Source organism: Vicugna pacos, chromosome 13 (assembly GCF_048564905.1).
Source record: "Vicugna pacos chromosome 13, VicPac4, whole genome shotgun sequence".
NCBI lineage: Eukaryota > Metazoa > Chordata > Mammalia > Artiodactyla > Camelidae > Vicugna > Vicugna pacos.
Genome location: NC_132999.1, coordinates 52,548,951 through 52,561,496, shown reverse-complemented (window position 1 = coordinate 52,561,496; position 12,546 = coordinate 52,548,951). Strand labels below are relative to the sequence as shown.

Genomic DNA, 12,546 nt, shown 5'->3' with positions numbered 1-12,546 from the left:
CAGCCCTGCAGCCCTGGGACAGAGGGCCCTGGGATATGACCAGGCCTGGGCTTGGGAGGGCAGATGGGAGGCCTTTCTGGGGCTGGGACCATGCTTTTCTGCCTCGGCACGGCCAGCCAGACTCCTCCTTCCCTCCTCAACCTCCAACTTGGAGTTCGAGGCCCATTTGCCCTCCCATGACTCCATGATCTGTGACAAACTGCTCTGGCTTACAGGGAATCAGAGTCCTTAGTGCCCAGGCTGTGCCAAAGGACGCAGACAAGAATGCCACAGCTCTCTTCTTCGGAGTGCCTGACAGGTACTCACACCACATGTCCCCATTTCAGGCATGAGGAAACTGAGGCCCGTAAAATAACCCGTTCAAGGTTGATGAGGGATAGAGCCAGGATTGGAACCCAGGTCAGCATGACTCCCAACTCAATATTCAACCCTGACTCTGCTGCTTTCTGCCAAAGTGAAAACAGTACCCTTACCATGGGGTCCCAGGTCAGCCAGGTCAACCTCACCCCTACCTTCAGTTCCCTCATCTCCCCTCGCAGGGAATGCAGGGTCAAAGCCTGCCTAGGGCGCCTCCTCCAGACCTGGTGTCACCAAAGAGACCACAGGCACCATCTTTGGAAACAGAGCGAGGCTCGAGGGCTCAGCCTCCACCCAGCCCCACCGGCTCCTCACCTGGGGTATAGCTGGGTCCTGAATGGGTGCTGTGGAGGACAGAGACGATGATGGAGGCCTCCTTGGGGCCTGACTCATTCTCCACTCGGCACACGTATTCTCCAGAATCAGCTGGTGAAACGTGGGGCAGCCGCAGCCGGGAGCCGTGCACCTGGGCCGGGTAAGGACAGAGCTTATGTGAGGAAGAGCAGGGAGCTGCCCCATATTGGAAGCTGGAGCAGGAGGGAAATAAGGGTGGGCCGTGCTTGTGCAGAGTGCAGGGCTGTGTGAAGGAGCACCCCCAGGCCCCCTGCCACGGGCTCAGGGACCCTCATACCTGGGCATGAGGAGGCAGGCTGCCCCCTCGTTTGTACCAAGTGACCTGGGTGTGGGCCAGCCCTGTCACCACGCAGTTGAGGTCCAGTGTCTGCCCTTCGGTCACAGAAGGTGCTGAGGACTCGATCCTGACTGGCGGCGAGCTGGCACCTGAGGCTGGGGCCAGAGAGGGAGTGAGCAGGCCTCAGGGCAGCCCTGGCTTGCCCTCCCATTCCTCCAGCCCCTAGGGGTCCCGCACCTGGAAGGACGACCACTTGGATCCGGGCCTGTGCGGTGCCTGCGGGGCTGGTGGCCACGCAGAGGTAGAAGCCGGCGTCGGCGGGTGTGATGGCTGGGATGAGCAGTGTGGCGATGTCTGTGCGCTCAGACCGGGCCTGCCACACAGTGAGAAAGGTCAGCTGCCAGAGGGGCCAAGGAAGCCTGGCAAGGGCTAGCCAGTGAGGGCAGGCAGAGAGGGCATAAAGAGTAGGGGTGAGCTCAGGGCTAATGTTAGGGCCCAGTTGGGCACCAAGGAGTGTGGAGCCAGGCAGCAAAGTAAGAGGCCAATAGCTGCCACTTGCAGGATGCACAGAGCAGGATGTCTGAGAGGCCACCCCCTTGGAGGTGAAAGGAACCAGAAGAGATGGGCAGGGTAGGTGGCAAGTGCTGGGACTCTGCTGAGCCTGTGGGCCTGGCCCGGAAGGATATCCTCACCTGTGGGGGGAGGCTGCCTCCTTCCTTCCTCCAGGTGATGGTGGCACTGGGCACACCTGCAGCCCTGCAGTACAGCCTAACAGTGCGGCCTTCATGTACCTGGGTCCTCTCTGGACTCACTTGGACCCGAGGTCCGCTGCCCCCTGCAGACAGAGCCCTGTGAGAACTTCTCTCTGGGCTGCAGTGCACCCCCAACCCTCACCTGCAGCCCTGGCCTCTCACCGTGCACGTGGAGCACCGCCCTGGCCACGTGCTGCCCGGAGCTGCTGACGGCGCGGCACAGGTACTGCGCTTGATCCGCGGGCTCGACGGCTGGCAGGTGCAGGATGCCACCGTGGATTTGTGCCTTCTGAGGGAGCTGGCCACCAGGGCCCCCTGACGTGGAGAAGTGGGGTCAGCACCCATGGGACTGGCATTGCTGGGACCCCCAGACGTTGTAGTCCACAGCCTAGAGTCCTGTCCCTAGTCCCCCAGATCCAGGAGAGCCAGGCCCTGACTGCCATTCCCCCCATGGCCTCACCTGTCCACTCGAGGGTGGGCGTGGGGTTCCCCGTGGCGCTGCAGTGGAACTCAGCCACCTGCCCAGGCTGCACTGTGAGCTGTGGCGGGTGGATGGAGGCCAGGGGGGCAGATGGCGTGCCTGAGGCTGACGAGGCAGGAGAAAGAAGATGTGGTCAGGGTGGGGAGTAACCCACAGCAACAGCCTCCTTGCTGCTCTTTGCTTCCACTCTAGTCCCTCGTGGCCGTTTGTCCACAGAGCAGCCAGAGGGAGCTTTTAAAATATCAGTGGACTCTTGTTACTTTCCCACTTAAGATCTGTCTGTGGCTTTTAGAACAAAATCCGAATTCCCTGCTGTGATTGGTCCATACTGCGCACACTCACCTCTGCCTACATCTTCAAGTTCCTCACCCACCCTCCCTTTCATGGCTTCAGCCATGCTGGCCTTGCTGTTCTTCAAACACATCCACATGCTCCTGCTTCAGGGCCTTTGTAGCTGCTGCTTCCTCTGCCAGCTCTTTACTACCTCTTTTCTTCAGGTCTCAACTGAGATGTCACCTCCTCAGAGAGGTCCACCCAGACCACCCCGTGTAGAAGAGCTCACCCATCTCCCAACTCATTTCTCGCTATCCTATCACTCTGTTTACTCCCGTCCCTGGTCTGGTCACCTGTGTAATTATGTTATTTGTTCATCTGTTTCCATGCTTATTGTCTCCCTACTAGAACATGGAAAACAGGAGGGCAGAGCTCCTGTTTGTCTTTCTCTCCCCACCCACCGTTTCTTCAGAGTCTAGGCTGGAACCTGGCATATCATAGTTCAGAAACTGTCAGTTGAATGAAGAAATGGTCACTGGTCCTGGTGGGTATGGAGGAAGGCCAAGACTGGTGGGACAGGCACGGACATGAACAGCGTACCTTGCACATGCAGCGTGGCAGTGCCCTGGTCCATGGCGAACATGTTGGAGCCGGTGCACACATAGGTGCCTGCATCACTCGGCTGTACATTGCGAATGGTCAGGATTCCATTGAAATCCATGGCTCGGGCTGGCAGTTTCCCATTATGCAGGCGGGTCCACACGAGGGTGTAAGCTGGAGACTGCAGGCGGGGCAGAGAGGAATGGGGTGAGGGTCAGGGTCAGGGTGGGTCTTGGAGACCCCAGAAGACAGATCCTCACCAAGCCACTCTCTGCCCTGCCCACCTTGCTCTTGGCAGTGCAGATGAAGGTGACGTCGGCTCCAGGGCGCACGCTCTGGCTCCGCTGCTCCTCCACTGTCACCGTGATGGGCTTGCTTGGAGCCTCTGCAGGGATGAGAGGTCCCTCAGTGAGCTGGCTGCTGGCCAGGCCCCTGTTTGTGGCCACTCTCTCTCCATCACCCCATCCAGATGTCGCTTCCTTCCCAGCCTGGCTAAGATTTCATCCACTTCCTGGCGCCTCCCTTGCTCATCCTGGCTGAAACCCATCGTCCACTTTCTTCCTGCTGGCACTGAGCACCCAGCAGGCTGTGATCAGAGAACACCATGCCATCATTCACTTGGCTCCAGTTCATGATCACAGACCACAAATGAGCTTTTAACACTTCTCACTTCACTCCAACTGGGCTTCTCTGTCTGGTTTGAGTTTCTATCCTCCCAAACAACCATTTCACACTTCCTCCCAAATTCTCCACCCTCCTGAGCCCCACTTCCAACTTTCATGGCTAACAGTTTCAACTCACACATCTTGACAAAATCGAGACTATTAGTGAGGAATTTTCCATGTTCCCAGATCTACCCGCCTCCCTCCTTCCTGGTCCCTGAAGGATGAGCCTCTCCCCTCCTTCAGGCCCCCACCCTCTTCCAGAGTGCTGGAGCCCCTCTCAGGGACTTCCAACCCCCACTGTGTCCTCTCTTGCTACATCATCCTCTCCGTCTCCCAGGATCAGTCTGCTCCACAGATGTGTTCTAGAAGTTCCCATCTCTGAAAACAACCCCTTGACCCTGTACTCCCCCCAGCCACTGCCCCATTTCTTGGCCTCCCTGCAGAGCCAAGACTCTTGAAGGAGTTGTCTACATGTGCTGCCTTCCCATCCATTTTTCGCCTCCCTCCAGTCTGGTTTCTAGCCCTTCTCTCCAACGCAAACTGCTTTGTCAATGCATGACCTCCAAGGGTTATTTCTCTGCCCGTATCTGACTTCCCCGGGGCATCTGGTGAGGTCAGCCACACTCTCCGGGAAGCCCTTTTCCCCCTTGACTCCCGACACCCCAACCCCTCCGGCTTCCTCCTGTCTACTGGCTGTGCTGCTCAGCCTGTCTGGCTGCCCTCCCTCCTCCATTTGACATGTTCAAGTTGGAGTTCCTTGGGGCTCTGTCCTGGGCCCTGTCCTTGAGCCACACTCTCCTGGGTAATTTCATCCTGCCCCAACCCCATGCCAAGAGTTCCCCAATTCATTTCTGGCCAGGGCCTCTTTCCTGAGTTCCAGACTCACATATCTAAGTGCCTGCCTGATGTATACCGACTTCAGTGTTTCCCCGAACATCTCAAACTGTAACCAGTCCAAAACCAAACCTGTGTTTCCCTTGGACCTGTTGGTAGCTGGTGCTGCCGGTGTCCTGCCCATGACCCCTCATCCTGTCACTTTAGAACCCGCCTGCCTGACTTCTGCCAGCCGCTGCATTTCTTTGCATGAGGACTTCCTTGGGCCACTGGTGACCATTGTGCTTGCCCATGAGGTGGGACAGACGGAAGGGAATTGACGCTCCTGGAACAGGCCCCAACCAGTGACTGACAGGAGCTGGTGGACACACAGCCCAGCTCCCTTGACCCTGGGGCAGGGTGACTCCAAGGAGTGTGTTTTGTTATGGAGTTTCCCAGATCTGCCTTGGCTGCATTCAGCAATCACTGCTCTAGGTGGTAACATGTTTGATGGCACACTGTTCACTGGATGCCTTCTCTTCCTTGCTTCACTTGAACCTCCCAAATAAACTATGTACACACAAATCCTTGTCTCAGCCTCTGCTCTTAGGGAAGCCCAAATGAAGATGCCCACCTATTGGAGCCTCTCTCATCTCAGTAAATGGTACCCCGTTTGCCCAGATGCTGGAATCCAGACTCCTGGGCATCTTCCTAGACTTTTCTCTCTTCCTCAGTGACCACAATCAAGTCCTGCCATTTCTGGCTTCTAAAACCAGTCTCAACTCCATCACCTCTTTCCCTCTTTCTGGCTAGTGTCCTTGTTCGGGCAACCACCATCCCTTCTGGTAGATGAATGCACCAGCGGCCTGGGTCTGCAGTTTGCAGCCCATCCCAGGACAGGCAATCTTGGGGATGGGAGGGGAACAGGGACTCACCAGTGACCAGCAGCTCCGCCCTGCTGGTGTTGGCATGATGGAGATTACGACAGGTGCAAATATAGACTCCAGCATCTGAGGGCTGGACGCTGGGGAAGTGGAGCTCGGAGCCTGGTGGCAAGGAGACGGGAGGTCATCAGTACAGGTGCCCCCTTCTCCCACCCAGCCCTGCGCCTCCCCTCCCACTGCATACCTTGATGTCGCTGCTGGGTGCTGCTGGGCAAGGGCCGCCCATCTTCACGAGACCAGTAGAAGTAGTGGGGTGGGCTCCCACTGACCTGGCACCGCAGGGAGTGGGGACCACCTTGAGGTACTACGCTCCTAGTTGGTTGGACCTGGACCACCAGCGGGGCTTGGTCTGCTGGGGGAGGGACAGGAGAGGCCATTCAGGCAGGAGGCCCCTAGCACGTACACTGTCTCTGATATCTCTGGCATGCCCCACCCTTGGCCCTGCCCCCAGACCCCGTATCTCTCAAACTCCCTGGGCCCCCTGTCTTGCCTATCACCCCAACTCAGGGCCACAGTCCCACTTACCCTGTGGCAGGCACCGGCCCCCTCGCACATTGGGGTTACCCACGTATCCTGGGGCACACCTGCAAGGAGGAACAAGGACTAGCTCTTTCTGACCCCAGGGGCCCAGTGCCTCATAGTGGACTCGGGGAGCCAGAAGCTCAGCTCTCTGCCCAGTGTTGGGTGAGGAGGCTCAGAGCTCTGGAGGGACTTCAGAGACCAAAGAGGCTCCAGCACAGGGCCTCTGTGAGCTGAGAAAGGGGAGTGTGAGGAAACATCAGCAGGTTGGATAATGGAGGTGGTAAGGGAAACATTCATTCAACAAACGTTTATTAAACAATTACTATGCTAGGTGATGGAAACACAACAGTGAACGTGAAGAAGTCCCTGCTCTTACGGAACTCACTTGTTGTAAAACCAACATGCAAACCATGTAAATGAGAGGAGGGGCGTGTATGGGGGCTGTGAGGGCATGGGGTGGGGGGCAGTGATCCGGCCCTGAGAAGCGGGAGGCTTCCCATAGGATGGGACTGCTGAACTTCTGTATTTCCTTGGAGCAGACTACACTCTATAGGGATCTACCACTGTTTATAATTAAATATTTATATGATCACGCATTGTCTTGTCTCCCATTATAGGTGCCAGACTCTATGAGGGCTGGGACTGAATCTGTTTTTGTTCACCACTTGATTTCCAACACCTTGGTACACTGCATGGCACACAGCAGATGCTCAATAAAAACGTGCTGAATGAGAGAATGAAGTTGTGCCTTGAAGGCTAAGCACAAGTTAGCCAGGAACAGGGTGTTTGAGGGTGAAGACTGTTCCATGTAGAGGGAATAGCATATGCAAAGACCTGAACACAAAGAAGTCAAGAAGCTAAGTTCAACTTGAGTACAGAGTTGGGTGTCAGAAGTGGGATGAGACTGAAGAGTGATAAAGCTACCTAAGGAGCTGGGCTGGTCCCAAGGGCAATGAGGAATCTTGTAAGGGTTCTGGGGAGGGGAAGGACATGATCTTGGTAGGGACCTTTCTGAGTAACACCATCGGGGACTCTCACTTAGGAGTCAAACATATGCCCCCCTCTCCCTTCATCCCACTTATTTGCAAACTTACTGCTCACAATACTGGCCAGTGTAGCCAGGTTCGCAGGCTGTGCAGCGGTACCCACTAGCTCCCAGGCTTTCACAGGTGCGAGAGAACCTGGAATAAGAGAGGCAAAAGTTAGGCCATGGATGTCAGCTCCTCACTCTGTTCCTTCCACTTCTGCCCTCAAAGCCAGGGCAGTGCCCTCCACTCCCCAGTGGGAGTTCTTCCTTGGGCCTTGAGCAAGGGCACCCACATGTTCTCTGGGTTGGTCAGTGGGCAGGCACAGGGCTGGCAGTCTTCAGGTGTTCCAGCTGTGGCATCTCCATAGTAGCCAGGTGCACACAGCTCGCAGAACTCCCCAGCGGCGTTGTGCTGGCATTGCTGTGAGGCACAAAAATGTCAGCCACTCATCATTTGGCAAAATTTACCAAAAACTCAACAACTTTATAATCCCTTGATCTGGAAATTCCATGTTTGGGAGCTTATCTTAAAGAAATAACCGTGGAGGGGCACAAAGATTTCACTACAGGAAGTTCTTCCCAGTGTGTTTATAAAAGCAGTATGTTGGAAACAAACCATGAATAAAGAACTAGATAAATTAAAAAGAACACCCATCCAACCATCAAAAAGCATGATACCGATTGCATTTCTTACATTTTTCTACTTAAACACTTGAAGTACCAGAGGAAAGTGAAGGTGTACACCTGGGTTTGTGGGGGCAGAGTTTTGGATGTAAGTACTTTATTGTAAAAATGTGTATGAGTTTAATGCTCTCCTCCAAAGAGACCCAGAAATCGTGTTTGTTCTATTTGTTATTTATTTATTTTTTGGGGGCGAAGGAGGTAATTAAGTTTATTTATTGAATTATTATTTTTTTAATGGAGGTACTGGGCACTCTACCACTTGAGCTATACCCTCCTGCACTCGTGTTTGTTTTATTAACATAGCATATTCCTCATTCCATATTTAGCTTGTGGTTCTGTTGACCATTCAGTCCTTGACCATATACCCTGGACATACATCACTCTGAAGAGTTCAGGTATAAAAAGGTATTTGAATATTGAAAATGTTCATGAGCTTGTTAAGTGAGAAAGGCTGACCATCAAACATGATGATCCTATGTTGATTTGTAAAATGGAAGGTATATTAATATGTGTAAATATTTGCTCAGAAAAAGAGCAAAAGTCCAATGTTGACAGTCTAATGTTGACGGTAATTACTTCCAGTTGGTAGGATTACAGGGAATTTTTACTTTCTTTTTAAGTTATCTCTACAGTCTGATTCTTCTACAGAAAACATGTGTCACTTTGGTGATAAAAAATAGCAGGAACCAAAGATTTCTTTATAAAGAAGGTTGTTATTCCATAGTTCTAAGCACCCCACTGTGCCTGAAACCCCTCAATGGCCAGACCTGCTGGTCCAGGTGCTTTGTGACCCATGACCTTGCCCCTGGACCTATGCCTACCTTACCAAGCCCACCCCTCCCTATCCTACAGCCAGCCCTGATATCTCCACCCAGGTCCAGCCAAGCTGACCCCTACCCTGGCCTGCTTGCATCTTACCGAGCAGGATCCAGTCTCTGGGTGGCACAGGTCTGAGTGGCCATTGCATTCACACAGCTCACAGTGGCCAAGGTAGAGTCCACTCCCAGTGCGTGTGTAGCCGGGGGCACAGTCCTGGGGGGTAGAGAGGAGAGCTGGTCTCTGATGTGGTCCCACCCAGAGCCAGCAGACCCAGAACCCCTCTCCTCCTCCATCATCAAGACTCCCACTGGCCCTTGGAGGGGAGATTCCAGGTCCAGCTCTCCACCCCAGTGCCCCCTCTCAATAGCCCTCCCCTTCCATCTTCATTTTCCCAACACTCCAGAGCTGGGACAGCGTTCGCCCATCCTGCCTGGCATCTCCAGCTACTATGGATATACTGAAATAATAGTTCATCCAAAATGGAGAACCCTTCTCCATCCCTAGGGCTTTGCTCCTGAAAATTCTTCCAGCAGGGTCTTCACTGAAAAACTTAACCCCTAGATGGAAAAAAGAGGGTTCAGGAGACCTGGATTTGGAATAAGTCCTTGAAGACCTTTACGTTTGCTCATAAAGCAAAAGAGGTAGCACCCATACAACCAAGGATGTTTTTTTACACATCCTAAGTGAGTAATCACAGGTTCTGAGAACCATGAATTTCTATTTGCTGCCCCTTCTTTCAAATCTCCCCAGGCCCTCCCTCCTCGATCATTTAAAAAGGATGTTTATGAATCTGTTTGTTTCACTGCAGAAAATGTGCACCAAGGATTCTGCTTTCCCCAGGGGCTCTCCAAAATGTGTTAAATTGGTAACTTCAAGGGACATGTAGTTCCTCTATCTGGATTTGAAAGTTCTTGTGGCCACAGCCAAGGTGCACAGATGCAAAGCTGCAGCGATGTGGACTTCCCATTGGGAGTTCCTGAGTGGGAGGCAGGGGTGGGCTGGCTGTTCCCAGGCTTGACCTCCCTGCTGCCCACCTGGCATTGAGGCCCTGCCCCCCGCCCTGAGATTCCCCTTCCCTGGTTCCACATTCACTCATCAAATGTTAACTGGTTGTCTGCTGTGTGCCTGGGGATTCAGTGGAGCAGTCAGCTCGGGCCCCGCCCTCGTGTCCATGGTCTCCAGCTGAACCCTGCAGATGTTCTCGGAGTCCCTCCAACTGGCCCTCTGTTCTACCCCCCACTGCCCTTCCCTCCCAGTAGGACCCCCTGTCTCTCTCCTGCCCCATCCTTCCCATTCACCATGGGCAGAGGAATTTCCTGGGGCCAGTTCCAGTCCCAGCACGCCCTCAGTATCTTAGCACCCTCTCTGGACAGAGCCTTGCTCCAGGCCTGAAGAAGCGCCCTCCCTACCCAGCTTTCCAGGGGTGACCCTTCTGCCTCTCAGGCTATTTCCCTACACGTTCCTCCTTCTGAGATTCTGCTTATTCTGCCCTCCTGCCTAGAATCCTACTCCAGTCCACGTTGTTCACCATTCTGAGGCATCTCTACGCTCTGCTTTGGGCTAGCTTGAGTCTTTGTATCGTCTTCCTGTCTCTGGTAGGAGCCCCGAGAACACAAGCTGGGTCTTAATCTCCAGAGAGCGTAGCTGTGTGCTCTTGGGTAAGTCACTCACCCTTTAGCACCTCATTAAAAAACAAAGTCTGTTTAAAGGAGAATATTATACATTTCTCAGTGCTGTTGGAAAGAACAAATGAGATGTTGCCGAGTACATTAAAGTTACAACGGTAATCGGAGGCCACAGAAATCCCAGTGGACCTGCTTGCTGATCCAGCAGTGCTGGTGCAGGTGTCTAGGCTGGTCATCCTCACCTGACAGGATGAGCCGACGTAGCCTGGAGGGCAGCGGCATTCCTCCACCTCAAGGGCCCGGGGTCCCTCTGAGGGCCCAGGCTGGGCGACCTCCAGGCTGACTGCGCTGATGCTGGCCGCTAGTGGCATCGAGGAGAATGTGGCCCGGACCAGGAGCTCATCCAGGTCGGCCAGTGCCATCAGGAGGTGCTCACGCGTGGCTGGCTGCCCGTCAGGACGGCGCCAGAATTCCTAGGTGGGAGCACACAGCACATGAGGGTGAGGGGCCTTGGGCTTTGTGTGCTGCCCCTGCAGTGCCCCCACCCCCAGTTCCAGCTCTCCAGGTGCTGGCTGAGGACAGTGAGCTGAGGATGGGGGAGTGAGAGGCAGGGGTAGCTGGTGGCAAAGCCAGGCTCCAAAGCGGGGTGGAGGGTGGGGAGGGTCAGACATGGTATGGCCAAGCGCATCTCACCTCTTGGAAAATGATCTCATAGCTCTTCCTCTCCGGGCCCTGCAGTGCTGGCTGGGAGGCCACCAGCATGATGTTGTTGCCCTGGGGAGACACCAGTGGGATTGGGAGGGGAACTGAGAGGTTCCCAGGGACAGTGGGATCCTCCAACAATCCCAGCCTCGCCTAACACCAGTCTCCCACATCTCCAGTCTCCCAAGCTCATGTGCCCAAAGGTATCAGGTACATGCCCACTGCCCCCGTCTTCCAGTAGCTGGCCCTCTGCTTGGGTGGCATCCAAACAGATAGTGGGTGGAGACATGAGCCTAACCAGTGGGTGGGTGCCTGGCCAGCTGAGTGCTGGACTGAAGGGTGCCCCCTGGCCTCCACACTCCAACTCCTTCTGCCTGCTGGCATGGAATCCACATGCTCACCGTGATCTGGATGTCAGGGTCAGAGAGCGGGCTGCCCTGGGCCCCCGCCGTGTAGGAGAGGGTGTAACGCAGCTTCCCACCATAGGCCGCCACCTGCAAGAAGCAAGCCCTTGCATTCACAACCTGACTGCCCTCTTCTGGGGTGTGTGGGACCACACAGGTGAGGGGGCGGAGCCTCTCCAGGCCCTTTTGCACCTGTGCTGTCCCCCCCACCCCCACTCAACCAGAGGCCAGAGGTTGCCCAAGTGAGAGGATATCTCTCAGTTTCTTCAGTCTCAGACCTGGTGGCAGTGAGCCTGAGAAGCCTCTTTTCTGTTATTTGCGGTTCCCCATGTCCCATCATCTGACAATTCCAGCAAACAAACTCCAAGTCCCTTCCGTTAAAGGAATTTCCCATAAAGCAGAATGAGGTAATGGCAGTGACCACCAGGGGAGGTTGTAGAAGGTTCAAAAGTTCTCAGCCGTTGTTGGGGTGGGGTGGAGGGTCCTGAAGGTAGCCACTTAGAGCTTTTGCCTCCTGGGTAGATAGGGTTTTTGTTTGTTTGTTCAGAATCCATTTCTCCCGTTTTTGCGAACTGCAGTCCTGGTTTCCTTTAAAGGGAACTGTTCTACAGGGAGGCCATGTGGTTTGAGGGGCCCGCCCCCTCCTCTGCAGTGGAGACATGAGCCAGGTCTGGCTCATCTGCATATTCCACCACTCACTGTCTCTGCTCCATCAGGGATGAATGTGTGAACCTGGTACTTCTGCTCTTTCCACTGGCACAGAGAAACTTCCTTTACTAGTCAGATCAGAAGTTGGAGAATGGCTCCAACTGAGATAAAGTCCTAATGAGCTCCTGGATCCAGCCATGCCTGATATCCTTGGGCTTTGTAGTTACACGAGCCAAAAGATTCTTTGTTGCGGACAAGCCAGCTGGAGCTGGGTATTCTACTGCTTACAACTGTAAGAGTCCTTACACCTGCTGCTGGGCGCCTGCATGTGGGCAGTAAGGCCCCAGCTCTGCCCACAGGATTTTCCTTTCTCTCCTCTGCCAACAGGGCAGATGTTCAGATCAATACCACACTGTGGCAGGCCTAGCCCATTTGTTCATTTGTGTTCTTTCAGTTGATAAGCATTTATCAAACATCTACTGACTGCATGCCAGGCCCCAGGCTACACAAGCTCTGAGAATGTTCTCTGTAAGCTCAGGGCGAGGTAGGGAATTCAGGGGCACAACCAGATAACCATGAAACAGCTGGTTTCCCGTTTG

The 12,546-nt window shown here is 54.4% G+C and overlaps 1 protein-coding gene across 6 annotated transcripts in view; it reads right to left on the bottom strand.

Annotated features, from left to right (window-relative positions):
- HSPG2 (heparan sulfate proteoglycan 2) overlaps nucleotides 1–12,546 on the bottom strand; it is a 97,921-nt gene that overhangs the window by 25,089 nt on the left and 60,286 nt on the right. For 4 of the 6 annotated variants that reach the window (XR_012079415.1, XM_072975160.1, XM_072975162.1 and 1 more), the window contains 17 exons: nucleotides 11,297–11,389; nucleotides 10,887–10,967; nucleotides 10,436–10,666; nucleotides 8,668–8,781; nucleotides 7,359–7,486; nucleotides 7,133–7,219; nucleotides 6,042–6,100; nucleotides 5,701–5,868; nucleotides 5,508–5,618; nucleotides 3,379–3,479; nucleotides 3,095–3,275; nucleotides 2,201–2,326; nucleotides 1,903–2,055; nucleotides 1,681–1,823; nucleotides 1,226–1,361; nucleotides 989–1,143; nucleotides 673–823 (listed from right to left, as the gene is read on the bottom strand). Coding sequence is in view for 5 of the 6 variants with exons in the window: in XM_072975160.1 (XP_072831261.1) it covers nucleotides 673–823; nucleotides 989–1,143; nucleotides 1,226–1,361; nucleotides 1,681–1,823; nucleotides 1,903–2,055; nucleotides 2,201–2,326; nucleotides 3,095–3,275; nucleotides 3,379–3,479; nucleotides 5,508–5,618; nucleotides 5,701–5,868; nucleotides 6,042–6,100; nucleotides 7,133–7,219; nucleotides 7,359–7,486; nucleotides 8,668–8,781; nucleotides 10,436–10,666; nucleotides 10,887–10,967; nucleotides 11,297–11,389 (2,218 nt within the window). In the remaining variant the exon portion in view is untranslated. The remainder of the gene's footprint in view (nucleotides 1–672; nucleotides 824–988; nucleotides 1,144–1,225; nucleotides 1,362–1,680; nucleotides 1,824–1,902; nucleotides 2,056–2,200; nucleotides 2,327–3,094; nucleotides 3,276–3,378; nucleotides 3,480–5,507; nucleotides 5,619–5,700; nucleotides 5,869–6,041; nucleotides 6,101–7,132; nucleotides 7,220–7,358; nucleotides 7,487–8,667; nucleotides 8,782–10,435; nucleotides 10,667–10,886; nucleotides 10,968–11,296; nucleotides 11,390–12,546) is intronic. The other 2 variants (XM_072975161.1, XM_072975164.1) reach the window with 1 other exon arrangement.